The sequence below is a fragment of the Salvelinus alpinus genome, chromosome 17, assembly GCF_045679555.1.
Source record: "Salvelinus alpinus chromosome 17, SLU_Salpinus.1, whole genome shotgun sequence".
Lineage (NCBI taxonomy): Eukaryota > Metazoa > Chordata > Actinopteri > Salmoniformes > Salmonidae > Salvelinus > Salvelinus alpinus.
Window position 1 is genome coordinate 4,222,014 of NC_092102.1, and position 27,293 is coordinate 4,249,306.

General features: G+C 43.7%; 1 protein-coding gene across 5 annotated transcripts in view; it reads left to right on the forward strand.

Moving 5' to 3' along the window:
* Window positions 1–1,734: 1,734 nt before the first annotated feature.
* The window catches only part of prodh2 (proline dehydrogenase 2), a 30,291-nt gene continuing 4,732 nt past the window's right edge, over window positions 1,735–27,293 (forward strand). For 2 of the 5 annotated variants that reach the window (XM_071346948.1, XM_071346951.1), the window contains exons 1-8: window positions 1,741–1,800; window positions 9,997–10,496; window positions 11,069–11,259; window positions 14,981–15,107; window positions 15,830–15,901; window positions 18,773–18,853; window positions 22,421–22,564; window positions 26,322–26,488. In XM_071346948.1, coding sequence (XP_071203049.1) covers window positions 10,233–10,496; window positions 11,069–11,259; window positions 14,981–15,107; window positions 15,830–15,901; window positions 18,773–18,853; window positions 22,421–22,564; window positions 26,322–26,488 — 1,046 coding nt within the window. In that variant the 5' untranslated portion in view covers window positions 1,741–1,800; window positions 9,997–10,232. Of the gene's footprint in view, window positions 1,801–9,996; window positions 10,497–11,068; window positions 11,260–14,980; window positions 15,108–15,829; window positions 15,902–18,772; window positions 18,854–22,420; window positions 22,565–26,321; window positions 26,489–27,293 lie in introns of all 5 variants that reach the window. The other 3 variants (XM_071346950.1, XM_071346953.1, XM_071346952.1) reach the window with 3 other exon arrangements.

Sequence of the window (27,293 nt, forward strand, 5' to 3'; positions counted from 1 at the left end):
GCCCTGCCACATCCAACGAGCGTCGGAGCCGGTGTGGTCTTTCGATCTTAGTCCTGTATTGACACTTTGCCTGTTTGATGGTTCGTCGGAGGGCATAGCGGGATTTCTTATAAGCTTCCGGGTTAGAGTCCTGCTCCTTGAAAGCAGCACAGTATGGATGCAGGAATTATTTTAGTGGACGAATGTGAGCAAGCCTTTTGAAGTGATTGTCAATCAGATGAAAACATGACTGGTTATGTTAATGCCAGTCCATTTTAAAAGTTAAACGACATCTTTACTATTAGGCCCTGATATCCTATTCAATTATTAGAATTACATGTAGAAACTCCATGTTGAGGTCCCCTCCCCCCAAAAATTGGTATGTTCTGTACCGGCAAATTAAATCTACTTTCACTCCTGAACAGGTGCAAACACGTCAAAGGCTGTTGAATGATGGTGCACACCGTCATGGGGAAACATGTCGTTCAGTACAATCTGTCAAGGAACATAGCAAACTTTGAGGCGAACATAACACACCACTATTCAAGGCAGTTTGGGGTTAATATTTTCCTCTGGGACAGTTAGCGTGGTCTACCTTGGGGCAAAGTCTTTTACCTCCAACTCCTCTAAACAACTATCTGTTTAACACCTGTCCCTTTCTCTCTGCCATTTCTGGGTCATTCTAACATCTGTGGTTTTCCCAGCATCCTCTATGATCTATTGGTCGAGTCAAGTTCCTTCCCGACTACTGTAGTCGGGCATCAAATTGCTATGTCATATGAAGTGGTAGCTGATAAGTTAAACACCTACCTAAGCATTGTGAGTTCCAGCAGGGGTCTGCGATGTTGACAGGCAGGAACGCCACCTTTATTTTGGGTGGTTTCCATTCTCTTGGTCTGGGAAAAGGGGAGAACAGAGGAGAAGTTGGGGTCTGGGGAAAAAGAAGACGGAGTTTATTTCCAATTTTTCCTGAAACTCGAGTTGGTCCAAAATGAGCAGAGAGGAGAAAATACCAGGCTTATACAATATGAATAAAACAAAATATTGCCACAAGTGGTATAGCTACACAAATGGTCTGACATTTTGAATGATTTCCTGTTTTTAAGTTAATCGAGGTCAATGATTTTTATATTGGTTGTCGAGTCAATTATACCTTGTCAATTTGATCAATTAATTAATTTAAAAGTACAAAAATTGATGTAGCAATCACAGATTGCAACTTTGAGCTACATTGTTGGTTAATAACTGGAGTAACAACACTTTGTGAAAAGCTTTTATCTTCATAGAAAAACAGTGAGTAGAAAAAAATGATTTGATTTTTGGATGTCAATTTCATTGGGGTTACTCATCAGCAGAGAAACTAGTGCCGTTTTGTTTTAATGAATTAAAAGCTCTGAAATCTTTCACTCGTCTGTCAGATGGAACTACTACAACCATTGATTTGTAAGGTATTGCAGATGATACTTTGGATCCAATGTGGGCTTGACATTACTACTACAACCATTGATTTGTAAGGTGTTGCCGATGATACTTTGGATCAAACGTGAGCTTGAGACTACTATTGCCATTGATTTTTAAGGTTTTGCCAATGACTTTGGGATCCAACATGGGCTTGACAATTACATTTTGGATCCAACTTGGACTTGACACCAATTATTTGTGCTCTCCGAGGTGAACCTGATGTTTACTCAAGTTAGCCACTCATTAACTAGCTAGTTACCCAATAAATGGTACAACACGTCTGTGTCCACCCCCATAGAACCTCCCTCTAGATTAAATTTGTCAATCGACTGGTGACAGACCGTGTACTCTGGACATACGGTAAGGTTTCCTTTGCTTTTTCTGTCTTGGTCTTTATTAGCGATGGGCACCTATATATATCTTTTATATTGATTTGCATTTTATATAACAAAAAAAAACAAATTTTATCGTATATAGACATTCACATATCAAATTTCACTTGTTTAAATCAACTGTGGCAGTGCAACTAAGATAATACCTCAGACAAATGTAATTCTTACAATTTGTTTGAGTACTACTGTTATACAAAATATGCATATTTCCACTGAGTGACATGCCTAAAAGATCAAATGTTTTTTGTCAATTTAGTGTATTTTCATCCAAATATAAGTTTCAAATCATAACATTGCCGAATGACCCCTTTTTTTACGTTAAAGTGTTACAACTGTCCCATATAACATTACTATTAACCCTGCTATTGGGCTTAGTTGTAACATCGGGACTTTTTCGGATTAAGACAGAATTGTAAAAATTCCACATTTAGCACAGGTGTCTAAACTATATTAATAATTAGCAGGCAAATAAATGTAAGTTACCTTTGTGAAATGTAGAACTCTCTACATCAAACAGTTTTAGAATAAATACAATTTTAATAAACAACTCCAAAATGCGTTACAACTGTCCCCGGTCTCCCCTACAGAAACAGTGCAGGAATGTAGGTTACACTGTTAACATTTTTTTTTAAACAGTTTCACCTTCATCTGGACATGGTGTCGTGTTGTTTACTCCCCAACGATAAAATTGTATTTCTGCAGTTCAACACTCACTACTATGTACAGTATATGGACATCAGGTTTTATCTTAGCTAGACATTACTCGCCTGATGTTCAAGTGCAATCTTACTGCTCTGAATCAGCAAAATAATGCAACAAAAACCACAAACATGTCATACATTGAGTAGTACTTCTTTGTAAGTTAGCATCACTTAAATAGAGTTCATGGGAATTTGCAGCAGAGGGCTGGAGGGGAGGACGGTATAAGCAGGGAGAGAATGGAGGCACACAGAGTAGGGGAAAGTGGGGTAAGTTGATCCAAAGGGTTAGTTGAGCCACCCCTTGTTTCTAGGAAACCATACACAAAATGAATCATGAAACCAAATATTTAGGAAGAGGTCATCATTTCATGGAGTCTGCGAAGGAAGAAACCACATGGAAAAAGTGGTAAGCAACCTACGTCCAAAAAACAGATTTCACAAAGTCCAATTCATTTGTTATAGGTTTCATGATGTTTGTATATAAACCAAAGTAAAATATTATTTTATACATAATTTGGGGTCTCTATAAGTTACAATATGATGCCCTAAAACAGGGGTGTCAAACTCATTCCATGGAGGGCCTAGTGTCTGAGGGGAGTTCCTGCAGACACTCCATGGAATGAGTTGGACATGTGTGCCCTAAACCTAGCACGAAAGTGCATATTTGCAGCTATGTGGGCTATATAGTCAAAATGTTTGCTTTGTTTACATTGTCAGTTTTATGCATAATATGCATAGTATTTTTTCAATGTGTCATGCATATGAATTCAAAACTGCATTTTTGTTAAAGAGCAGACATCATCATGCCCCATGTATACAAATGTAAATCAAGCAGGGGTCAAGCCCCGCTTAAGGTTCTTGACAGAGCAGCCAAGGAAGTGAGAGAAGGTAAGAAATTCATTTGAGCAGAAGCAAGGGTTGAAAAAATAGACTGACACTGAAGAGGTACAATTGACAAAAAATGTAAAGAACAAGTACCTGTGTGAAAGAGAGGCTATGATAGAGTAGCAGAGGCATACTGGTCTTATCTGATGACATGGAGTCTGAGCTTGCTAAACATATCACAAATTTCGCAGACCAGTTTCATGGTCTTAGTAGCCTCAAATGCAGAGAACTTGCCTACGAATTGGCACATCAAAACAACACCCCTGTCCCAGACAATTGGTCAAGAAATGGAAGGGTAAGTATTATTGAACCGAGGAATCTACAAGTAACTGACAAAATAATGGCAACGCTTGAGTAAATGAGGGTTCTGGCGGCTGTTATGGTATGGGGTGGATTTTCCTGTCATCGTTTAGGTCCACTCAACCCCTTAGAGGGCAAGGTAAACGGCAGTAAATACACAGCCATTCTGAGTGATCACATTCAACCTATGGTGAATCATCTCTATCCTGATGGGAGCGGATGACAATGCCTCCATCCACAGGGCACGAGTAGTCACTGAATGGTTTGATGAGCATGAAAACGATGTAAGCCATATGCAATAGCCGTCTCAGTCTCCAGATCTCAACCCAATTGAACATTTATGCAAGATTCTGGAGCGGCGCGAGGAGATGGCTGCCGTTTTACGATCTAACCAATTGTGCTATTGTGTTTTTTCTTTGCGTTATTTGTAACTTATTTGTACATAACGTTTCTGCCACTGTGTCTTATGACTGAAAAGATCTTCTAGATATCAGGACAGCGATTACTCACCCCGTACTGGAGGAATACTTTTTCTTCAACGAGTCAGACGGGAAGGATTTACTTCAGATGCCCGACAAGTCCCTCCCCGTCATTCGCAGGAGAAAGAGACGAAGATTGGGGTGCCTTATAAGGATCCGACGACGAGTGGATAATCTGCCGATGGTGATCAGTCCTATTAGCCAAAGTACAATCATTGGATAATAAAATAGAAGAGCTACCAGCACGTATATCCTACCAACGGGACATTAAAAACTGTAATATCTTATGTTTCACCGAGTCGTGGCTGAACGACGACATGAATAACATACAGATGGCGGGTTTTAAGCCCTTTCGGCAGGATAGAACAGCGGCCTCTGGTAAGATAAGGGTTGGTGGTCTATGTGTTTTGTAAACAACAGCTGGTGCACAATATCTAAGGAAGTCTCAAGGTTTTGCTCACCTAAAGTAGAGTATATCATGAAAAGCTGTAGACCACAATATCTACCTAGAGAGTTTTCATCTGTATTTTTCGTAGCTGTCTGCATACCACCACATACCGATGCTGGCACTAAGACTGCACTCAATGAGCGGTATTCCGCCATAAGCAAACGCTCATCCAGAGGCAGCGTTCGGGGACTTCAATGCAGGGAAACTGAAATTATTTTTACCTCATTTCTACCAGCATGTTAAATGTGCAACCAGAGTGGAAAAAAACTCTAGACCACCTTTACTCCACACACAGAGACTCGTACAAATCTCTCCCCATTTGGCAAATCTGACCATAATTCTATCCTCCTGATTCCTGCTGTGAGCGGACCAAGTATTTTTTGTCTGTTGCGAGTCGGGAGCAGAACATAGAACAAAGTTCTCTATGGAGGTATCTTTTCTTCTCCCACAACCAAGGATGACCTCAAAAGGATAACACACATCTTCTTTAAAGGAATAAGGAAAACAAGGTAACTTTTTACTATAACATACATCAAGAGTGTGTCACCGTCTTAACCATACGTTTGTGGAGAGTTCATTTCTGGTGGTGGAGAGAATCAGTGTTTGCCATTCCCAAGAGGTAGTCCGTTCCTTTCGTCTCTCGTCTATCAAGTAAGTCCTCCGTTTGGAGAATCAACACGTCATTTTCCCACGAGCTCCCCCTACTACTGGTTCTCCCGTATCTTATGTAGGAGGAAGAGAATAGATGATTAGTGCCGTCAGGTGTGATTAACTGCATTTGATCCCCTGTACTCACATGCTGGCCTGGGCTACAATCAGTGGGCACAGCCTGCTCCCTGGTGGTCCTTCCACACTGTTTACAAATAAAAACTGAAGCAGGATGCACCAGTGACTCGGTAAATAAGAAAGTGGTCAGACGAAGCAAATGCTAAGTTACAGGACTGTTTTGCTAGCACAGACTGGATTATGTTCGGGATTCTTCCTATGGCATTGAGGAGTACACCACATCAGTCACTGGCTTCATCAGTAAGTGCATCGATGACGTCATCCCCACAGTGACCGTACGTACATACCCCAGCCAGAAGCCATGGATTACAGGCAACATCCGCACTGAGCTAAAGGGTAGAGCTGCCGCTTTCAAGGAGCGGGACTTTAACCCAGAAGCTTATAAGAAATCCTGCTAGGCCCACCGACAAGCCATCAAACAGACAAAGCATCAATACAGGACTAAGATTGAAGCGTACTACACCAGCTCCGATGCTCGTCGGATATGGCAGGACTTGCAAACTATTACAGACTACAAAGGGAAGCAACAGCCGCGAGCTGCCCAGTGACACAAGCCTACCAGACGAGCTAAATTACTTCTATGCTCGCTTCGAGGCAAGTAACACTGAAAAATGCATGAGCGCATCAGCTGTTCCGGACGACTGTGTGATCACGCTCTCCGTAGCCGATGTGAGTAAGACCTTTAAACAGGTCAACATTCACAAGGCCGCAAGGCCAGATGGATTTCCAGGACGTGTACTCCGAGCATGCGCTGACGAACTGGCAAGTGTCTTCACTGACATTTTCAACTTGTCCCTGACGGAGTCTGTAATACCAACATGTTTCAAGCAGACCACCATAGTCCCTGTGCCCAAGAACACTAAGGAACCTGCCTAAATGATTACCAACCCTTGCCCTCACGTCTGTAGCCATGAAGTGCTTGGAAAGACAGGTCATGGCTCACATCAACCACATTATCCCAGAAACCCTAGGCCCACTCCAATTTGAAAACTGCTCTAACAGATCCACAGACACTGCCCTTTCCCACCTGGACAAAAGGAGCACCTATGTGAGAATGCTATTCATTGACTACAGCTCAGCGTTCAACACCGTAGTGCCCTCAATGCTCATCACTAAGCTAAGGACACTGGGACTAAACACCTCCTTCTGCAACTGGATCCTGGACTTCCAGACGGGACTCCCCCAGGTGGTAAGGGTAGGTTACAACACATCCGCCTCGCTGATCCTCAACACGGGGCCCCTCAGGGGTGCGTGCTCAGTCCCCTCCTGTACTCCCTGTTCAGTCCCCTCCTGTACTCCCTGTTCAGTCCCCTCCTGTACTCCCTGCTCAGTCCCCTCCTGTACTCCCTGTTCAGTCCCCTCCTGTACTCCCTGCTCAGTCCCCTCCTGTACTCCCTGTTCAGTCCCCTCCTGTACTCCCTGTTCAGTCCCCTCCTGTACTCCCTGTTCAGTCCCCTCCTGTACTCCCTGTTCACCCATGACTGCACGGCCAGGTACGACTCCAACACCATCATTAAGTTTGCTGATGACACAACAGTAGTAGGCCTGATCACCAACAACGATGTGACAGCCTACAGGGAGGAGGTCAGAGACCTGGCCGTGTGGTGCGAGGACAACAACCTCTCCCTCAACGTGATCAAGACAAAGGAGATGATTGTGGACTACAGGATAAGGAGAACCGAGCACGCCCCCATTCTCATCGACAAGGCTGTAGTGGAGCAGGTTGAGAGCATCAAGTTCCTTGGTCACCAACAAACTAACATGGTCCAAACTCAATAAGACAGTCGTGAAGAGGGCACGACAAAGACTATTCCCCCAGGAGACTGAAAAGATCTTCAAAAGGTTCTACAGCTGCACCATCGATTGCATCACTGCCTGGTATGGCAACTGCTCGGCCTCCGACCGCAAGGTGCTACAGAGGGTAGTGCGATGGCCCAGTACATCACTGGGGCCAAGCTTCCTGCCTTTCAGGACCTCTATACAAGGCGGTGTCAGAGGAAGGCCCTCAAAATTGTCAAAGACTCCAGCCAGGAGGGCCTCCCGGGTGGCGCAGTGGTCCAGGGCACTGCATCGCAGTGCTAGCTGCGCCACCAGAGTCTCTGGGTTCGCGCCCAGGCTCTGTCGCAGCCGGCCGCGACCGGGAGGTCCGTGGGGCGACGCACAATTGGCATAGCGTCGTCCGGGTTAGGGAGGGTTTGGCCGGTAGGGATATCCTTGTCTCATCGCGCTCCAGCGACTCCTGTGGCGGGCCGGGCGCAATGCGCGCTAACCAAGGGGGCCAGGTACACGGTGTTTCCTCCTACACATTGGTGCGGCTGGCTTCCGGGTTGGAGGCGCGCTGTGTTAAGAAGCAGTGCGGCTTGGTTGGGTTGTGCTTCGGAGGACGCATGGCTTTCGACCTTCGTCTCTCCCGAGCCCGTACGGGAGTTGTAGCGATGAGACAAGATAGTAATTACTAGCGATTGGATACCACGAAAATTGGGGAGAAAATGGGATAAAATAATAAAAAAAAATTTTTTTTTTAAAAGACTCCAGCCAGCCTAGTCATAGACTGTTCTCTCTGCTTCCGCAAGGCAAGTGGTACTGGAGCGCCAAGTCTAGGTCCAAGAGGCTTCTGCTTTTACTCCCAAGCCATAAGACTCCTGAACAGCTAATCAAAAGGCTACCCAGAACCCTCTTTTACGCTGCTGCTACTCTCTGTTTATTATCTACGCATAGTCACTTTAACTCTACCTACATGTACATATTACCTCAATTACCTCGACTAACCGGTGCCCCCGCACATTGACTCTGTACCGGTACCCCCTGTATATAGCCTCGCTATTGTTATTTTACCGCTGCTGTTTAATTAATTGTTACTTTTATTTTCAAATTTTTTCTTAACATGTATTTTTTCTTAACCAACAATGCTTTAAGAAGTTTTAAGGGCCTGTAAGTAAGCATTTCACACTAAGGTTGTATTCTGTGCATGTGACAAATACAATTTGATTTGACAGTGTTTTCCACAACAATCAACAAAACACCAAATGATGGAATTTCTCTCTGAAGAATGGTGCCGCATCCCTTCAATAGTGTTCCAGACATTTGTAGAATCTATGCCAAGGCGCATTGAAGCTGCTCTGGTGGCTCGTGGTGGTCCAAAGACACTTTATGTTGGTGTTTCCATTATTTTGGTTACCTGTATATCTCAATGTAGACATACATTTAAGATATACAATATACCACACCCCATTCCATTAATTAAACTTTTACCTACTAGCACCAACACCCACTTACCCCAAGGCAGCTCAACTTACCCTGTCCGCATACTCAACTTACCCTATATCCGGGGTAAGTTGTGCCAAGAGATCACTTTTTTTAGACAAGCTATGTTTTCAAAACTTTTATGTTTACATTCATTCTGATTATTTCCAGGGAAACACAACATCCTGAAATATATGTAGATATATATTTTTTAGAAAGAATACAATATTTCCCTTGACCTAGTATTGCTGAATGTAAAAAATGGCTCAACTTCACATTTGGAGAGAAACAGAGAGACATCCTTTGATGATCTATCAGCAGGCAATTAAGTATAATAAGTTGAGAGCCTGTGAGAAGGTCTGTGAGAGGGTTTTGTGCATGAAGGTGTCATGATACTGATGATTTGTTGCCACAGATGGTTTGTTTACGTTTCTACCGTTGTGGCTAGATGGAGTAGAGCTACCGCTCTATCTAGTGGTCGCGTCGAGGACAACAGCTGTTGACAAATGTAGCATTGTAGCTAATCCTAAAGGCGTCCTCATGCTTCCTAGCCGAAACCGTTCAGTAGAGTTTGTGCATATATTATGACGACAATTTGTGACGTTTTTGTTAGTTTTGGACTTCAGTGAGGGTTTTTTCGACTGTTCAGGTACTCATCATTCTTTTTCTGGAGGCAAGCCGAAATTCGGAGCCAAAGTCTACGCCCCTTCGTCGGTGATTGGTCAACAGTAGCGATTCTTCAATAAAGGCTTTGTTGTCATTCAACGAGAGACGACTCATTTTCATGCACATTTTTCATTGAAAAATAATGCACCAAACCCGTTTCCTTACCTTAACCTCATTCTCCTAACCTGCCATGTTTATTCACCTAACCTGCCACTTTAATTATCCTAACCTGCTATGTAAACAAACCATCTGTGGTGACAAATATTTTCTGTATCACCAGACTGGACTTCATTACTGATTTTTACATAAAACTATTCATTATGCCTTGCTCATATCGATATCAAACATTATCGATATTGGTGCCCACCACTAATCTCTATCAGAGCAATTCATATTTGTGGCTTAGTTTACTCTCATTTGGGGAAAGTAACAGTTAACTTAATAGGCATGGATTTATAATAATGTACAATTGTCAAAGTTTTAATTTAAGTGGAAAGTAAATGTAATGCGTGTATGGAGGGATACTCATTATCAGCCTCTATTGGATAAAAATTGTGAATTGCTGAACTGTATTGATGGTCAATGTTTACTTGTACTGTATTTCTCTTTCTCTGTATGTGTTTACATTTTCTCTACCCCTCATTCCTCTCTTTCAGCAGGTTCTCAGCTGAGGGTATCTTCCCTTGTTTATGTATGTGTGACCCTGTCAGACTGCTGAACAAGCGGTCAAGGCAAAGTGAGTCTACACAACTAAGCAAGCAAGGAAAGTAAACACACCACAGACACACGCACACACACACACACATATTAACAGGCACATTATTCACATACACACATACAAATACACACATCTACACAGACGTCGGGTCCATCCAGACGCCCTCCATCAGCGATGATGACGTCTCCACTGCTTCGCCCATCATTGCATCACTTCCTGTCGCTGAGGCTGTTGGGTACTGCGGGTACCGCGGCCCCAAGGACAGGGGAGCGGTTGGCAGTGGCACCGTCACAGGGGTTTGCAGCGGACGCCCTCCACGCTGCGTTGACCTTTGAGGACCCCAGCGCCTTCAGGGTAAAGAGCTTTGGGGAGCTTCTCCGAGCATTAGGGGTGTTCCAACTCTGCTCTGTCCCAGTGCTGGTCAACAACTGTGGGAAGGTGAGATACTGGGAGGGAGGGAGGGAGGGAGGGAGGGAGGGAGGGAGGGAGGGAGGGAGGGAGGGAGGGAGAAGGGAAGAGATATACACTACATGAGCAGTATGAACCAGGGAAGGGGTGAGAGAGCGAGGAATTGAGGGCAATGAGTGAGTGGTGAATGAGTGAGTGTCACTACTTTTGACATGGGCTGTCACTACTTTTGACACCGGCTCATAGGGCTCTGGTCAAATGTTGTGCATTATATATTGAATAGAGTGCCATTTGGAACTCAATCAGTGAGTGAGTGAGTGCAGACAGTCAAATGCTTACACTGTTGCACTTGCTGTGTCTGTCAATGTATAAAAGTCAAGTATGTTTGCCCGTCTCGGTTTCCCCTCCCTGTCAATCAGAGCCCACTCTTTCTCTGCCTCTCATACTCCTTATTTATTTTTATATCCCCCTCTCTTTACCTCTAGCCAAAACGATCTCTTTATTTGTACCTGACTCACTCACTCGCTCTCCCCTTTCCTATAATTTTGACTCACTCATTCTCCCCTTCTTTCTTTCTTTCTGTCTCTTCCTCCTACTCTCAGCTCATGTCTGTAGCGCGGACTCTGCTCGGGAAAAGGGGGTTTGCCCTGCTCATGCGGCCCTCTGTATATGCTCAGTTTGTGGCCGGGGAGAGTGAGGGCGAGATCACCCATTCCATGGAGAAGATGAGCACCCTGGGACTCCGCCCCATGCTGGCTGTGCCCATTGAAGAGGACCTGGGAGAGAGCACTGGGTTAGACAACATATTTCTATGTTAAACCCCTTTCCACACTAGCGTGCTAAACTGTACTGCACTTCTGGGCTTGGATAGTTTAACTATAGTGGATCAAATCAAATTGTATTAGTCACAAGCGCAGAATACAACAGGTGAAATGCTTACTTACAATCCCCTAACCAACAATGCAGTTAAAAAAATATGAATAAGAAATAAAATTTACAAGTAGATAAAGAGCAGCAGTAAAATAACAATAGCGAGACTATATGCAGGGGGTATCGGTACAGAGTCAATGTGCGCGGTCACCGGTTAGTCGAGGTAATTGTAGGTAGAGTTAGTAAAGTGACTATGCATAGATAATAACATTTGATTAGATGTTCAGGAGTCTTATGGCTTGGGGGTAGAAGCTGTTTAGAAGCCTCTTGGACCTAGACTTGGCGCTCCGGTACCGCTTGCCGTGCGGAAGCAGAGAGAACAGTCTATGACTAGGGTGGCGGCAGGAAGCTTGATGTACTGGGCCGTAAGCACTACCCTCTGTAGTGCCTTGCGGTCAGAGGTTGAGCAGTTGCCGTACCAGGCAGTGATGCAACCAGTCAGGATGCTCTCGATGGTGCAGCTGTAGAATCGTTTGAGGATCTGAGGACCCATGCCAAATCTTTTCAGTCTCCTGAGGGGGAATAGGTTTTGTCGTGCCCTCTTCACAATTATCTTGGTGTGCTAGGACCATGTTAGTTTGTTGGTGATGTGGACAACAAGGAACTTGAAGCTCTCAACCTGCTCCACTACAGCCCCGTTGATGAGAATGGAGGCATGCTCGGTCCTTCATTTTCTGTAGACCACAATCATCTCCTTTGTCTTGATCACGTTGAGGGAGAGGTTGTTGTCCTGGCACCACACGGCCAAGTCTATGACCTCCTCCCTGTAGGCTGTCTCATCATTGTCGGTGATCAGGCCTACCACAGTTGTGTCATCAAACTTAATGATGGTGTTGGAGTCGTGCCTGGCCATGCAGTCATGAGTGAACAGGGAGTACAGCAGGGGACTGAGCACGCACCCCTTAGGGGTGTTGAGGATCAGTGTGTTTCGGATGTGTTGTTACCTACCCTTACCACCTTGGGGCAGCCCGTCAGGAAGTCCAAGATCCAGTTACAGAGGGAGGGGTTTAGTCCCAGGGTCCTTAGCTTATTGATGAGCTTTGAGGGCACTATGGTGTTGAACGCTGAGCTGTAGTCAATGAATAGCATTCTCATATAGGTGTTCCTTTTGTCCAGGTGAGAAAGGGCAGTGTAGAGTGCAATAGAGAGGGAATCATCTGTGGATCTGTTAGGGCGGTATGCAAATTGGAGTGGGTCTATGGTTTCTAGGATAATGGTGTTGATGTGAGCCATGACCTGCCTTTCAAAGCACTTCATGGTTACAGACGTGAGTGCTATGGGTCGGTAGTCATTTAAGCAGGTTACCTTAGTGTTCTTGGGCACAGGGACTATGGTGGTCTGCTTAAAACATGTTGGTATTACAGACTCGGACAGGGAGAGGTTGAAAATGTGAGTGAAGACAGTTGCCAGTTCGTCAGCGCATGCTCACAGTATACGTCCTGGTAATCCGTCTGGCCCTGCGGCCTTGTGAATGTTGACCTGTCTAAAGGTCTTACTCACTTCAGCTGCGGAAGAGCGTGATCACACAGTCGTCCGGAACAGCTGGTGCTTTCATACATGTTTCAGTGTTATTTGCCTCGAAGTGAGCATAGAAGTTATTTAGCTCATCTGGTAGACTCGTGTCACTGGGCAGCTCGCGGCTGTGCTTCCCTTTGTAGTCTGTAATAGTTTGCAAGCCCTGCCACATCTGACGAGCGTCGGAGCCGGTGTAGTACGAATCCATCTTAGTCATGTATTGATGCTTTGCCTGTTAAATGGTACGGCGGAGGGCATAGCGGGATTACTTATAAACTTCCGGGGTAGGGTCCCGCTCCTTGAAAGCGGCAGCTCTTGCCTTTAGCTCAGTGCAGATGTTGTCTGTAATCCATGGCTTCTGGGTGGGGTATGTAAGTACGGTCACTGCCAATGACTGATGTGGTGTACTCCTCAATGCCATAGGAAGAATCCCGGAACATATTCCAGTCTGTGCTAGCAAAACAGTCCTGTAGTTTAGCATCTTCTTCATCTGACCACTTTTTTATTGACTGAGTCACTGATGCTTCCTGCTTGAATTTTTTCTTATAAGCAGGAATCAGGAGGATAGAATTATGATCAGATTTGCCAAATGGAGGGTGGAGGAGAGCTTTGAACGCGTCTCTGTGTGTGGAGTAAAGTTGGCGGAATAACAGCTCATTGAGTGCGGTCTTAGTGCCAGCATCGGTCTGTGGTGGTATGTAGACAGCTACGAAAAATACAGATGAAAACTCTCTAGGTATACAGTGTGGTCTACAGCTTATCATGAGATTTATTTAAAAAATATATATTTAACCTTTATTTAACTAGGCAAGTCAGTTATTTACAACGACGGCCTAGGAACAGATGCTCTACCTCAGGTGAGCAAAACCTCGAGATTTCCTTAGATATTGTGCATCAGCTGTTGTTTACATTGTCTTACCAGAGGCCGCTGTTCTATCTTGCCGATACAGCGTATAACCAGCCAGCTGTATGTTGATAATGTCGTCGTTCAGCCACGACTCCGTGAAGCATGAGATATTAAAGTTGATAATGTCCCGTTGGTAGTTTAATCTTCCTTGTCGGTCGTCGATTTTATTTTCCAATGATTGCACGTTAGCTAGAAGAATGGAAGGTTTATTCGATCGCCTACGAATTCTCAGAAGGCAGCCTGACCTTCATCCTCTTTTTCTCCGTTGTCTCTTCACGCAAATGACAGGGATTTGGGCCTGTTCCCGGGAAAGTAGTATGTCGTTCACGTTGGGCTCGTCTGAAAAAAGCTTCTGCCAGTTCGTGGTAAGTTATCTCTGGTCTGGACATCAGAAGTTATTTTTGGTCATAAGAGATGGTAGCAGCAACATTATGTACAAAATAAGTTAAAGATATGTAACCAGGCTCAGTTCAGTTTTGCTCAGTGGTGTGAAAAAGGTTTTACGCTGACAATGCTCGGCTACCATACGTAGTGCAATTACATGGGTTTCATGCAGCACTTTACATAAATTGATGATAAAGATCTATTTCACTTTTTTCAATGTTTGTTTTCATTCAGAAATATTGAAGGGCCTCCCGAGTAGCGCAGCGGTCTAAGGCACTGCATCGCAGTGTTTGAGGCATCACTACAGACCTGGGTTTGATCCCGGGCTGTGTCGCAGCCGGCCACGACCGGGAGACCCATGAGGTGGCGCACAATTGGCATCGTCCGTATTAGGGGAGGGTTTGGCTGGCCAGGATGTCCTTGTCCCATCGCGCTCTAGCGACTCCTTGTGGCAGGCTGGACGCATGCACGCTGACACGGTCGCCAGTTGTACAGTGTTTCCTCCGACACATTCGTGCGGTTGGCTTCCGGATTAAGCGAGCAGTGTGTCAAGAAGCAGTGCGGCTTGGGAGGGTCGTGTTTCGGAGGACGCATGGCTCTCGACCTTCACCTCTCCCGAGTCCGTACGGGAGTTGCAGCGTTGAGACAAGACTGTAACTACCAATTGGATATAATGAAATTGGGGAGAAAAGGGGCAAAACAAAATTATAATAATAATAAAACCATATGGAATAACTTTCAGTCTGAATGCATGTGATCAAATATCAATTGTCAACAGGGAGCGACGGTACAACGACAACCTGGCGTCCATGTTGGAATGTGTCGACATGTCCCATAGCAATGCATGGAGCAAAGATCCCATGATGCAGCTGAAGATCACTGCCTTGCTCAGTCCAGAGCTGTGTGTAAGTGTATGACCTACTTGACTAAAACCCTTTTACTCTGCGAGGAGCATAGTTCATGTAAGTGATTACCTTTCTATTGAAACAAACTTTCTCCATTGTGTGTAATCATGGTATTAATTAGACCTTTGAAAATTATTTTAATTGTACTGTCCTGCAGGGTTGCGGCCAATTCCATTTCAATAGAGTGCATTCAGGAGGTAACGTAAAATTCCAATTCCACATTTTAATCATCGAAAATCCTTGAGGAGAATTGGATTTTCACTTTGCATCCTGAATTGAATGAATTTAAATGGAATATACCCCATATACCCCAACCCTGCTGTCTTCCTGTCCTTATGAAATATATATTATAAGCAATAAACACTACATTCCTGTGTATCCTGAGTGCCAGTCTGTTTGTGCTGTCATACCAACTTCTTGTGACTCATTGTCATGACACACAATGTTTACCTTGACAAGGACTGAAATTGTAAGCGCACAAACAGGTCTGGGACCAGTCTAGCTCTTGTGTATAACTAGCTCTCTATTATTTATTAACAATATTTTCCAATAAAGGGCCGGTTACGTGGACACTGATCTAGGATCAGGTCCTCCCTGTCCATAATAATATAATTCAATATGATCTAAGAGGCAAAAACCGATCCTGAATCACCAATCCGACTCTGAGGCACTTGATAAATGCGGGCCCAGATCTCTGTTGACACATTTCCCTTTGTACTTAGGTGAAGCTAACAACCCTGCTCTCAGAACAACAGTATGACCTAGACCTCCTAGTCAGAGCCATGGACGGAGAGGTGGGTGAGCCATTTTGTGGGATGTTCAGATGCCTCTCTATTTATAAGTCTAGAGCAGTGGTTCCCAAACTTCTCATAGTCCCGTACCCCTTCAAACATTCGACCTCCAACTGCGTACCCCCTCTAGCACCAGGGTCAGCGCACTCTCAAATGTTGTTTTTTTGCCATCATTGTAAGCCTGCCACACACACACTATGCAATACATTTATTAAACATAAGAATGTGTGAGTTTTTGTCACAACCCGGCTCGTGGGAAGTGACAAAGAGCTCTTTTAGGACCAGGGCACAAATAATAATATAATAATAATCAACAATTTTGCTCTTTATTTAACCATCTTACATATAAAACCTAATTTGGTGAATAACTCACCACAGGTTAATGAGAAGGGTGTGTTTGAAAGGATGCACATAACTCTGCAATGTTGGGTTGTATTGGAGAGAGTCTCAGTCTTCAATCATTTTCCTCACACAGTCTTGTGCCTGTATTTAGTTTTCATGCTAGTGAGGGCCGAGAATCCACTCTCACATAGGTACAGTGGCTTGCGAAAGTATTCACCCCCCTTGGCATTTTTCCTATTTTGTTGCCTTACAACCTGGAATTAAAATGCATTTTGGGGGGGGTTGTATCATTTGATTTACACAACATGCCAACCACTTTGAAGAAGCAAAATATTTTTTCTTGTGAAACAAACAAGAAATAAGACAAAAAAACAGAAAACTTTAGCTTTTATAACTATTCACCCCCCTAAGGTCAATACTTTGTAGAGCCACCTTTTGCAGCAATTACAGCTGGAAGTCTCTTGGGGTATGTCTCTATCAGCTTGGCACTTCTAGCCACTGGGATTTTTGCCCATTCTTCAAGGCAAAACTGCTCCAGCTCCTTCAAGTTGGATGGGTTCCGCTGGTGTACAGCAATCTTTAAGTAATACCACAGATTCTCAAGGTAGGATACTCTGAGCGCAGCCCGATCCAGAAATCTGGCAGTGGCTTCTGATTAGATTTTCACAGAACCGCTTGTTGCAATTTCGATAAGGCTCTCTTGTTCAGTGGACTGGAGGCAGGGCATGAAAGGGATAACGAGTCCAGTTGTTTATGTCATCCGTTTCGGGAAAGTACCTGCGTAATTGCGCACCCAACTCACTCAGGTGCTTCGCTATATCAAATTTGACATTGTCCGTAAGCTTGAGTTCGTTTGCACACAAAAAATCATACAAAGATGGAAATACCAGTGTGTTGTCCTTGTTAATGCAGACAGAGAAGAGCTCCAACTTCTTAATCATAGCCTCAATTTTGTCCCGCACATTGAATATAGTTGCGGAGAGTCCCTGTAATCCTAGAATCAGATCATTCAGGCGAGAAAAAACATCACCCAGATAGGCTAGTCGTGTTAGAAGCTCGTCATCATGCAAGCGGTCAGACAAGTGAACATTTTGGTCAGTAAAGAAAACTTTAAGCTTGTCTCTCAATTTAAAAAATGTGTCAATGCTTTGCCCCTTGATAACCAGCGCACTTCTGTATGTTGTAAAAGCGTTACATGGTCACTGCCCATATAATTGCATAGTGCAGAAAATGCATGAGAGTTAAGGGGCTTTGCTTTAACAAAGTTAACCATTTTCACTGTAGTGTCCAAAACGTCTTTCAAGCTGTCAGGCATTCCCTTGGCAGTAAGAGCCTTTCGGTCGATGCTGCAGTGTACCCAAGTGGCGTCAGGAGCAACTGCTTGCATGCGAGTTACCACTCCACTATGTCTCCCTGTCATGGCTTTTGCTCCATCAGTACAGATACCAACACATCTTGACCACCAAAGTCCATTTGATGTCACAAAACTGTCCAGTACTTTAAACATATCCTCTCCTGTTGTCCTGGTTTCCAGTGGTTTGCAGAAGAGGATGTCTTCCTTAATTGACCCCCCATAAACGTAACGGATATATACCAGGAGCTGTGCCAGGCCCGCCACATCTGTTGACTCATCTAGCTGTAATGCATGAATTCACTGGCTTGTATGCGAAGCAGTAATTGTTTCATAACATCTCCAGCCATGTCACTGATGCGTCGTGAAACTGTGTTGTTTGATGAAGACATTGTCTGTATAGTTTTTTGGGCCTTTTCCCCAGCATCAAAAGTCGTCTTAATTCTCACTCCAAACACTCCTGTGGCTTATTGACCTAGCCACTCGGGTAGCTCACCATATAAGACACCTCTAGCCCCTTCTTATTAATGGTATCTGTTGCTTTTATACATGTGTTACTACTCAAAAGTCGTCTTAATTCTCACTCCAAACCTTCCTGTGGATTATTTTTCAAATTTGTTTCTAAATGTCTGCGCAAGAGTGAAGGTTTCATTGAGTTGTGGGATAGTACTTTTGCAAATTTAACACACTGTGGCTGAGGAAAGGTACTACTCCCAAGTAAACCCCAAAGTTCTCATCATATTTGTGCCTCTTCGATGGTCCAACGTCCCTGTCTGTTGTTCGGTGCTTTCCCGGGTAAGGGGGCAGTAGCTCTTTGGCTGCATCAGATTCATAACTGTCAGTGTCCATGCTAGTTGGGCTAACAACAAATGTAGAATTACTGATGCTAGCATTGAATGTGCTCGTGGAAGCAGAACAACTTGTGTTGTCGACAGGTACAGGTGTAGTACTGCTGGTAGTAGCAGTACTACCAGTAGAGCTGGTATGTGTCTCTATGAACGCAGGCCTTACTAAATGGACTGTTTGAAAATGTGAAAAAAGTAGATTTTTAAATGTATTTTTATTATGTGTATCACATTTTTATTTGGCGTACCCCCGACGGCATTGTGCGTACCCCCCTAGTTTGGGAATACCTGGTCTAGAGTGATGACTGATCCACTGTCTGGTCCTGTTTCTCACAGCCAATCAGCTTCCCCGGTTTACAGGAGAGCGAGAACACACATTTCCTGTGCGGCCTTCAGAGGCTCAACAAAGTGGGCGAGGTATGGAGAGAAAACATTTTATTTTCATAAATTCTGAAATATTGGCACCTGTTATTTGCTTATGCAAATATAGCAGGCTACACTGGTATTGTCCACATACATTTATTTATACAATTTATACACATGCCCCATGTGTCCTGTCGTGTATCTTCTTTTCCACATTAAATTATATTTCTTGCTTCAATGCTCCATGTGCCCCGTAATATATCTTGTTTTCCACATGCAATGATATTCCTGTCATGAAGTTAGATGTAAAAGAGTCGGTAAAACTTTACCTGAAATAGCCCTTGTACCTACAGATACAGTTGAAGTCGGAAGATTAACATACACTTAGGTTGGAGTCATTAAAACTTGTTTTTCAACCACTCCACAAATTACTTGTTGACAAACTATAGTTTTGGAAAGTCATTTAGGACATCTACTTTGTGCATGACACAAGTCATTTTTCCAACAATCGTTTGCAGACAGATTATTTCACTTAGAAATCCCTGTATCACAATTCCAGTGGGTCAGAAGTTTACATACACGAAGTTGACTGTGCCTTTAAACAGCTTGGGAAATTCCATAAAATGATGTCATGGCTTTATAAGCTTCTGATAGGCTTATTGACATAATTTGAGTCAATTGGAAGTGTACCTGTGTATGTACAGTGGGGAGAACAAGTATTTGATACACTGCCGATTTTGCAGGTTTTCCTACTTACAAAGCATGTAGAGGTCTGTAATTTTTATCATAGGTACACTTCAACTGTGAGAGAAGGAATCTAAAACAAAAATCCAGAAAATCACATTGTATGATTTTTAAGTAATTCATTTGCATTTTATTGCATGACATAAGTATTTGATACATCAGAAAAGCAGAACTGAATATTTGGTACAGAAACCTTAGTTTGCAATTACAGAGATCATACGTTTCCTGTAGTTCTTGACCAGGTTTGCACACACTGCAGCAGGGATTTTGGCCCACTCCTCCATACAGACCTTCTCCAGATCCTTCAGGTTTCGGGGCTGTCGCTGGGCAATACGGACTTTCGGCTCCCTCCAAAGATTTTCTATTGGGTTCAGGTCTGGAGACTGGCTAGGCCACTCCAGGACCTTGAGATGCTTCTTACGGAGCCACTCCTTAGTTGCCCTGGCTGTGTGTTTCGGGTCGTTGTCATGCTGGAAGACCCAGCCACGACCGATCTTCAATGCTCTTACTGAGGGAAGGAGGTTGTTGGCCAAGATCTCGCGATACATGGCCCCATCCATCCTCCCCTCAATACGGTGCAGTCGTCCTGTCCCCTTTGCAGAAAAGCATCCCCAAAGAATGATGTTTCCACCTCCATGCTTCACGGTTGGGATGGTGTTCTTGGGGTTGTACTCATCCTTCTATTCCTCCAAACACGGCGAGTGGAGTTTAGAGCAAAAAGCTCTATTTTTGTCTCATCAGACCACATGACCTTCTCCCATTCCTCCTCTGGATCATCCAGATGGTCATTGGCAAACTTCAGACGGGCCTGGACATGCGCTGGCTTGAGCAGGGGGACCTTGCGTGCGCTGCAGGATTTTAATCCATGACGGCGTAGTGTGTTACTAATGGTTTTCTTTGAGACTGTGGTCCCAGCTCTCTTCAGGTCATTGACCAGGTCCTGCCGTGTAGTTCTGGGCTGATCCCTCACATTCCTCATGATCATTGATGCCCCACGAGGTGAGATCTTGCATGGAGCCCCAGACCGAGGGTGATTGACCGTCATCTTGAACTTCTTTCATTTTCTAATAATTGTGCCAACAGTTGTTGCCTTCTCACCAAGCTGCTTGGCTATTGTCCTGTAGCCCATCCCAGCCTTGTACAGGTCTACAATTTATCCCTGATGTCCTTACACAGCTCTCTGGTCTTGGCCATTGTGGAGAGGTTGGAGTCTGTTTGATTGAGTGTGTGGACAGGTGTCTTTTATACAGGTAACGAGTTCAAACAGGTGCAGTTAATACAGGTAATGAGTGGAGAACAGGAGGGCTTCTTAAAGAAAAACTAACAGGTCTGTGAGAGCCGGAATTCTTACTGGTTGGTAGGTGATCAAATACTTATGTCATGCAATAAAATGCAAATTAATTACTTAAAAATCATACAATGTGATTTTCTGGATTTTTGTTTTAGATTCCTTCTCTCACAGTTGAAGTGTACCTATGATAAAAATTACAGACCTCTACATGCTTTGTAAGTAGGAAAACCTGCAAAATCGGCAGTGTATCAAATACTTGTTCTCCCCACTGTATTTCAACGCCTACCTTCAAACTCAGTGCCTCTTTGCTTGACATCATGGGAAAATCAAAAGAAATCAGCCAAGACCTCAGAAAAAATTATTTGGATATATTGAAGCAACATTTCAAGACATCAGTCAGGAAGTTAAAGCTTGGTCGCAAATGGGTCTTCCAAATGGACAATGACCCCAAGCATACTTCCAAAGTTGTGGCAAAATGGCTTAAGGACAACAAAGTCAAGGTATTGGAGTGGCCATCACAAAGCCCTGACCTCAATTCCATAGAAAATGTGTGGGCAGAACTGAAAAAGTGTGTGCAAACAAGGAGGCCTACAAACACCCAACTTGTTGTGGGAAGCTTGTGGAAGGCTACCCGAAACGTTTGACCCAAGGTAAACAATTTAAAGGCAATGCTACCAAATACTAATTGAGTGTATGTAAACTTCTGACCCACTGGGAATGTGATGAAAGAAATCAAAGCTGAAATAAATCATTCTCTCCACTATTATTCTGACATTTCACATTCTTAAAATAAAGTGGTGATCCTAAATGACCTAAGACAGGGAATTTTTACTAGGATTAAATGTCAGGAATTGTGAAAAACAGAGATTAAATGTATTTGGCTAAGGTGTATTTAAACTTCCGGCTGCCAAAATAATGAAAACACTTGAGTAGATGGGGCCGCTGAATGGTTTGATAAGCATGAACCTAATGTAAACCATATGCCATGGCCCTCTCAGTTATCAGATCTCAACCCAAATTGAACACTTATTCTGGAACAGAGCCTGAGACATTGTTTTCCACCACCATCAACAAAACACCAAACTATAGAATTTCTCATGGAAGAATGGTGTCTCATCCCTCCAATAGAGTTCCAGACACTTGTAGAATCTAATACACGTTGCATTGAAGCTGCTCTGGCTCATGGTGGCACAACACCCTATTAAGACACTTTATGTTGGTGTTTCCTTTATTTGGTTACATGTATGTAACTACTCATTAATAGCTGTAGTTACAACATTGTATTCACATGTACTAACATACTATCTGCTTTGTAATTACATGGTCATGGTCTCCAACCCTGTTCCTGGAGAGCTACCGTCCTGTAGGTTTTCACTCCAACCCTAATCTAGCATACCTGATTCTAATAATTAGCTGGTTGAACAACTGAATCAGGTTAATTACAACTGAGGTTGGATTGAAAACCTACAGGATGGTAGCTCTCCAGGAACAGGTTTGGAAAGCCCTGGCCTACACACTATAGACATAAGAATGACTTTAGGTAAAGTGTAACCAAAGTGACATTACTGTATGTGTTTCATTCTCAGACCAGTGCCAACAAAGTACGAGTTCTGGTCGATGCAGAGTATACGTACATGAACCCCGCCCTCTCGCTCGTCACCATGGCCATGATGAAGAAGTTCAACCAAGATGGCGCCTGGATCTGGAACACCTACCAGTGTTACCTTAAGGTAGTCTAGTTTTCAGCTCCATTTTGATTCCTATTCGTTCGTTCGTCTCTGTCTGTCTGTCTGTCTGTCTGTCTGTCTGTCTGTCTCCCCCCCCCCTCCCCCACAATGAATGGTTGTGTAAAAAAAATAGCGCAGACAAATTAATCAGAAATATCTATTCATTGTCTCAACCGTTGTCAAATGTGTTTTACATCAGTTCTAGAACTTACAGTGCATTCGGAAAGTATTCAGACCCCTTCACTTTTTCCAGATTTTGTTCGATTACAGCCTTATTCTAAAATGGAATAAGTAGAATTTGAATCTACACACAATACCCCGTAATGACAAAGCAAACAGGTTTTTTGACATTTTTGCAAATGTATTAAAAATAAAACACATAAATACCTTATTTACATGCGTTTTCAGACCCTTTGCTATGAGACTCAAAATTGAGCACAGCTGCATCCTGTTTCCATTGATCAACTTTGAGATGTTTCTACAACTTGACTGTAGTCCACCTGTGGTAAATTCAATTGATTGGACATGATTTGGAAAGGCACACACCTGTCTATATAAGGTCCAACAGTTGGCAGTGCATGTCAGAACAAAAAAACAAGCCATGAGGTCAAAGGAATTGTCCGTAGAGCTCCAAGACAGGATTATGTCGAGGCACCGGTCTAGGGAAGGGTACCAAAACATTTCTGCAGCATTGAAGGTCCCCAAGAACACAGTGGCCTCCATCATTCTTAAATGGAAGAAGCTTTGTAACCACCAAGACTCTTCCTAGAGCTGGCCGTACGGCCAAACTGAGCAATCGGGGAGAAAGGCCTTGGTCGGGGAGGTGACCAAGAACCCGATGGTCACTCTGACAAAGCTCCAGAGTTCCTCTTTTGAAGAACCTTCCAGAAGGACAACCATCTTTGCAGCACTCCACCAATCAGGCTTTTATGGTAGAGTGGATAGACGGAAGCCACTCCTCAGTAAAAGGCACATGACAGCCCACTTGGAGTTTGCCAAAATGCACCTAAAGGATTCTCAGACCATGAGAAACAAGATTATCTGGTCTGATGAAACCAAGATTTAACTCTTTGACCTGAAGGTCAAGCATCAACTCTGGAGGAAACCTGGCCAATACCATCCCTACGGTGAATCATGGTGGTGGCAGCATCACGCTGTGTTTTTTTTTTCAGTGGCAGGGACTGGGAGACTAGTCAGGATGGAGTGAAAGATGAATGGAGCAAAGTACAGAGAGATCCTTGATGAAAACCTGCTCCAGAGTGCTCAGGAGGTCGGACTGGGCTGAAGGTTCACATTCCAACAGGACAATGACCCTAAGCACACAGCCAAGACAACGCAGGAGTGGCTTTGAGACAAGTCTCTGAATGTCCTTGAGGGGCCCAGCCAGAGTCTGGACTTGAACCCAATTGAACATCTCTAGAGAGACCTGAAAATAGCTGTGCAGCGACACTCCCCTCCAACCTGACAGAGCTTGAGAGGATCTGCAGAGAAGAATGGGAGAAACTCCCCAACTACAGGTGTGCCAAGCTTGTAGTGTCATACACAAAAAGACTCGATGCTGTAATCACTGCCAAAGGTTCTTCAACAAAGTACTGAGTAAAGTGTCTGAATACTTATCCACATGTGATTTCTTTGGGGGGGGGGGTTTCTTAAAACCTGCTTTGTTTTGGTGTATTGTGTGTAGATTGATGAGGATTAAAAAATATTTTTGGGGGAATAAAACTGTAACGTAACAAAATGTGGAAAAGTCAAGGTGTCTGAATACTTTCCGAATGCTCTGTTTACAGTTGAAGTCGGAAGTTTACATACACATCTGTTTTTCACAATTCCTGACATTTAATCCTTGTAAAAATTCCATCTTAGGTCAGTTAGGATCACCACTTTATTTTAAGAATGTGAAATGTCAGAATAATAGTAGAGAGAATGATTTATTTCAGCTTTTATTTTTTTCATCACATTCCCAGTGGGTCAGAAGTTTACATACACTCAATTAGTATTTGGTAGCATTGCCTTTAAATTGTTTAACTTGGGTCAAACATTTCTACAAGCTTCCCACAATAAGTTGGGTGAATTCTGGCCCATTCCTCCTGACAGAGCTGGTGTAACTGACTCAGGTTTGTAGGCCTCCTTGCTCGCACATGCTTTTTCAGTTCTGCCCACAAATGTTCTATGGGATTGAGGTCAGGGCTTTGTGATGGCCACTCCAATACCTTGACTTTGTTGTCTTTAAGCCATTTTGCCACAACTTTAGAAGTATGCTTGGGGGTCATTGTCCATTTGGAAGACCCATTTGCGACCAAGCTTTAACTTCCTGACTGATGTCTTGAGATGTTGCTTCAAAATATCCACATAATTTTCCATCCACATAATTTTCCACCCTCATGATGCCATCTATTTTGTGAAGTGCAGCAGTCCCTCCTGCAGCAAAGCACCCCACAACATGATGCTGCCACCCCCGTGCTTCACGGTTGGGATGGTGTTCTTCCGCTTGCAAGCATCCCCCTTTTCCTCCAAACATGACAATGGTCATTATGGCCAAACAGTTCTATTTTTGTTTCATCAGACCAGAGGACATTTCTCCAAAAAGTACGATCTTTGTCCCCATGTGCAGTTGCAAACCGTAGTCTGGCTTTTTTATGGCGGTTTTGGAGCAGTGGCTTCTTCCTTGCTGAGCGGCCTTTCAGGTTATGTCGATATAGGACTTGTTTTACTGTGGATACAGATACTTTTGTACCTGTTTCCTCCAGCATCTTCACAAGGTCCTTTGCTGTTGTTCTGGGATTGATTTGCACTTTTTGCACCAAAGTACATTCATCTCTAGGAGACAGAACACATCTCCTTCCTGAGCTGTATGACGGCTGCGTGGTCCCATGGTGTTTATACTTGCGTACTATTGTTTGTACAGATGAACGTGGTACCTTCAGGCGTTTGGAAATTGCTCCCAAGGATGAACCAGGCTTGTGGAGGTCTACAATTTATTTTCTGAGGTCTTGGCTGATTTCTTTTGATTTTCCCATGATGTCAAGCAAAGATACACTGAGTTTGACGGTAGGCCTTGAAATACATCCACAGGTACACCTCCAATTGACTCAAATGGTGTCAATTAGCCTATCAGAAGCTTCTAAAGCCCTGACATAATTTTCTGGAATCTTCCAAGCTGTTTAAAGGCACAGTCAACTTAGTGTGTGTAAACTTCTGACCCACTGGAATTGTGATACAGTGAATTATAAGTGACATTTTCTGTCTGTAAACAATTGTTGTACAAATGACTTGTGTCATGGACACAGTAGATGTCCTACCCGACTTGCCAAAACTATAGTTTGTTAACAAGAAATTTGTGGAGTGGTTGAAAAACGAGTTTTAATGACTCCAACCTAAGTGTATGTAAGCTTCCGACTTCAACTGTATGTACAGGGCCCTATTTCCTGGCGACTCCCAAGTGTGAAATGTAGTTTTTATGACCCTTGATGAGGACAAACCCTCTTACAGTTTCCTTATATTTCTATAGATTGTAAATTAATTGCAAAATCAGGAGTAACGTAGGAGCTTAATGACAAACCTAGTCATAGCCCACTACTCAGCAATTTCACAACAGTTTTACGCACGTTTCACCATATGTTTTTCCTATAAAATGTAATTGTGCTTGTGGTTAATACAATACCTGCTAATATGTCCTCTCTCTTCCACTCACCCCTCTTCCTGTTTCGCCCTTCATTACTTTCTCTCTGTTCCTCCCCCCTCTGTCTTCCTGTCCCTTCAGGAATCGCGGTCTCTCCTGCTCGAGGCCGTCCGCCTGTCCATCAGCGAGTCCTTCTGTCTGGGTGTGAAGCTTGTGAGAGGGGCGTACATGGACAAAGAAAGGAAACTGGCCAATAGTGAGGGGTGGTCAGAACCTGTTCACGAATCCTGGGAGCACACCAATGACAGGTAACGCTCTTGTGCATGTCGGTTTTTGGGGTGACGAAAGATGTTATATGACGGAGTGGTGCACCAAGCACCACTCTCCCGACGTTCAAATAACCAATGTCCAAATAATCAATTATTTCTCCTCAAATCTGCACCTGTGTACACTCCTCCCCATGCATTAAACCATTGGATTGGTGCGGCTCTTAATTTGTAAATCGGGAGGTCACGGAACACGTAGTGAGCGCGAGAGGGGTGGGGGGGTATCTGGAGGGCTCTGAGGTTCCGGGACCACATTGAGGAGAAAAGTGTCAAACACAACGTGGCAGCGTAGCAGACAGAGAAAACATCCAAGTAGCCTATTGTCTATGGTGGTGACACAGACAGGTGCTGATTAATTCAAAGCATTTTAGATGTCACTGCAGTATGTCTACGTACTTGCGCATAGCTGCGGGGCTTAGACATGTCCAAATTTCTTATATCCTAATTTTCAAGATATCAACATCGAGCAACATTTTTAGACGACACTGCAGAACACACGCCACACACATACTCAGCTGTGGGGCTTACAAGACCCCAATTTCTAATTTTCAAGACATCAATGTAGCAGTAGAACAAATATCACAATATCAGAATATAACTTCAAATAAAATTTATCAATGTAGGCTGCAGCAGAACACATATATGCGAATATTTAGGCCTCTTGTCTATGTGATAATATGAAGCACATATTCAGATTACCTTCACAGTACCAAACAAGTTTGTAAAGAAAAAATAAAATCCTACCTTGGTTTTCAAAACCTCCCAACAATGACTCTCCCCATGTCAA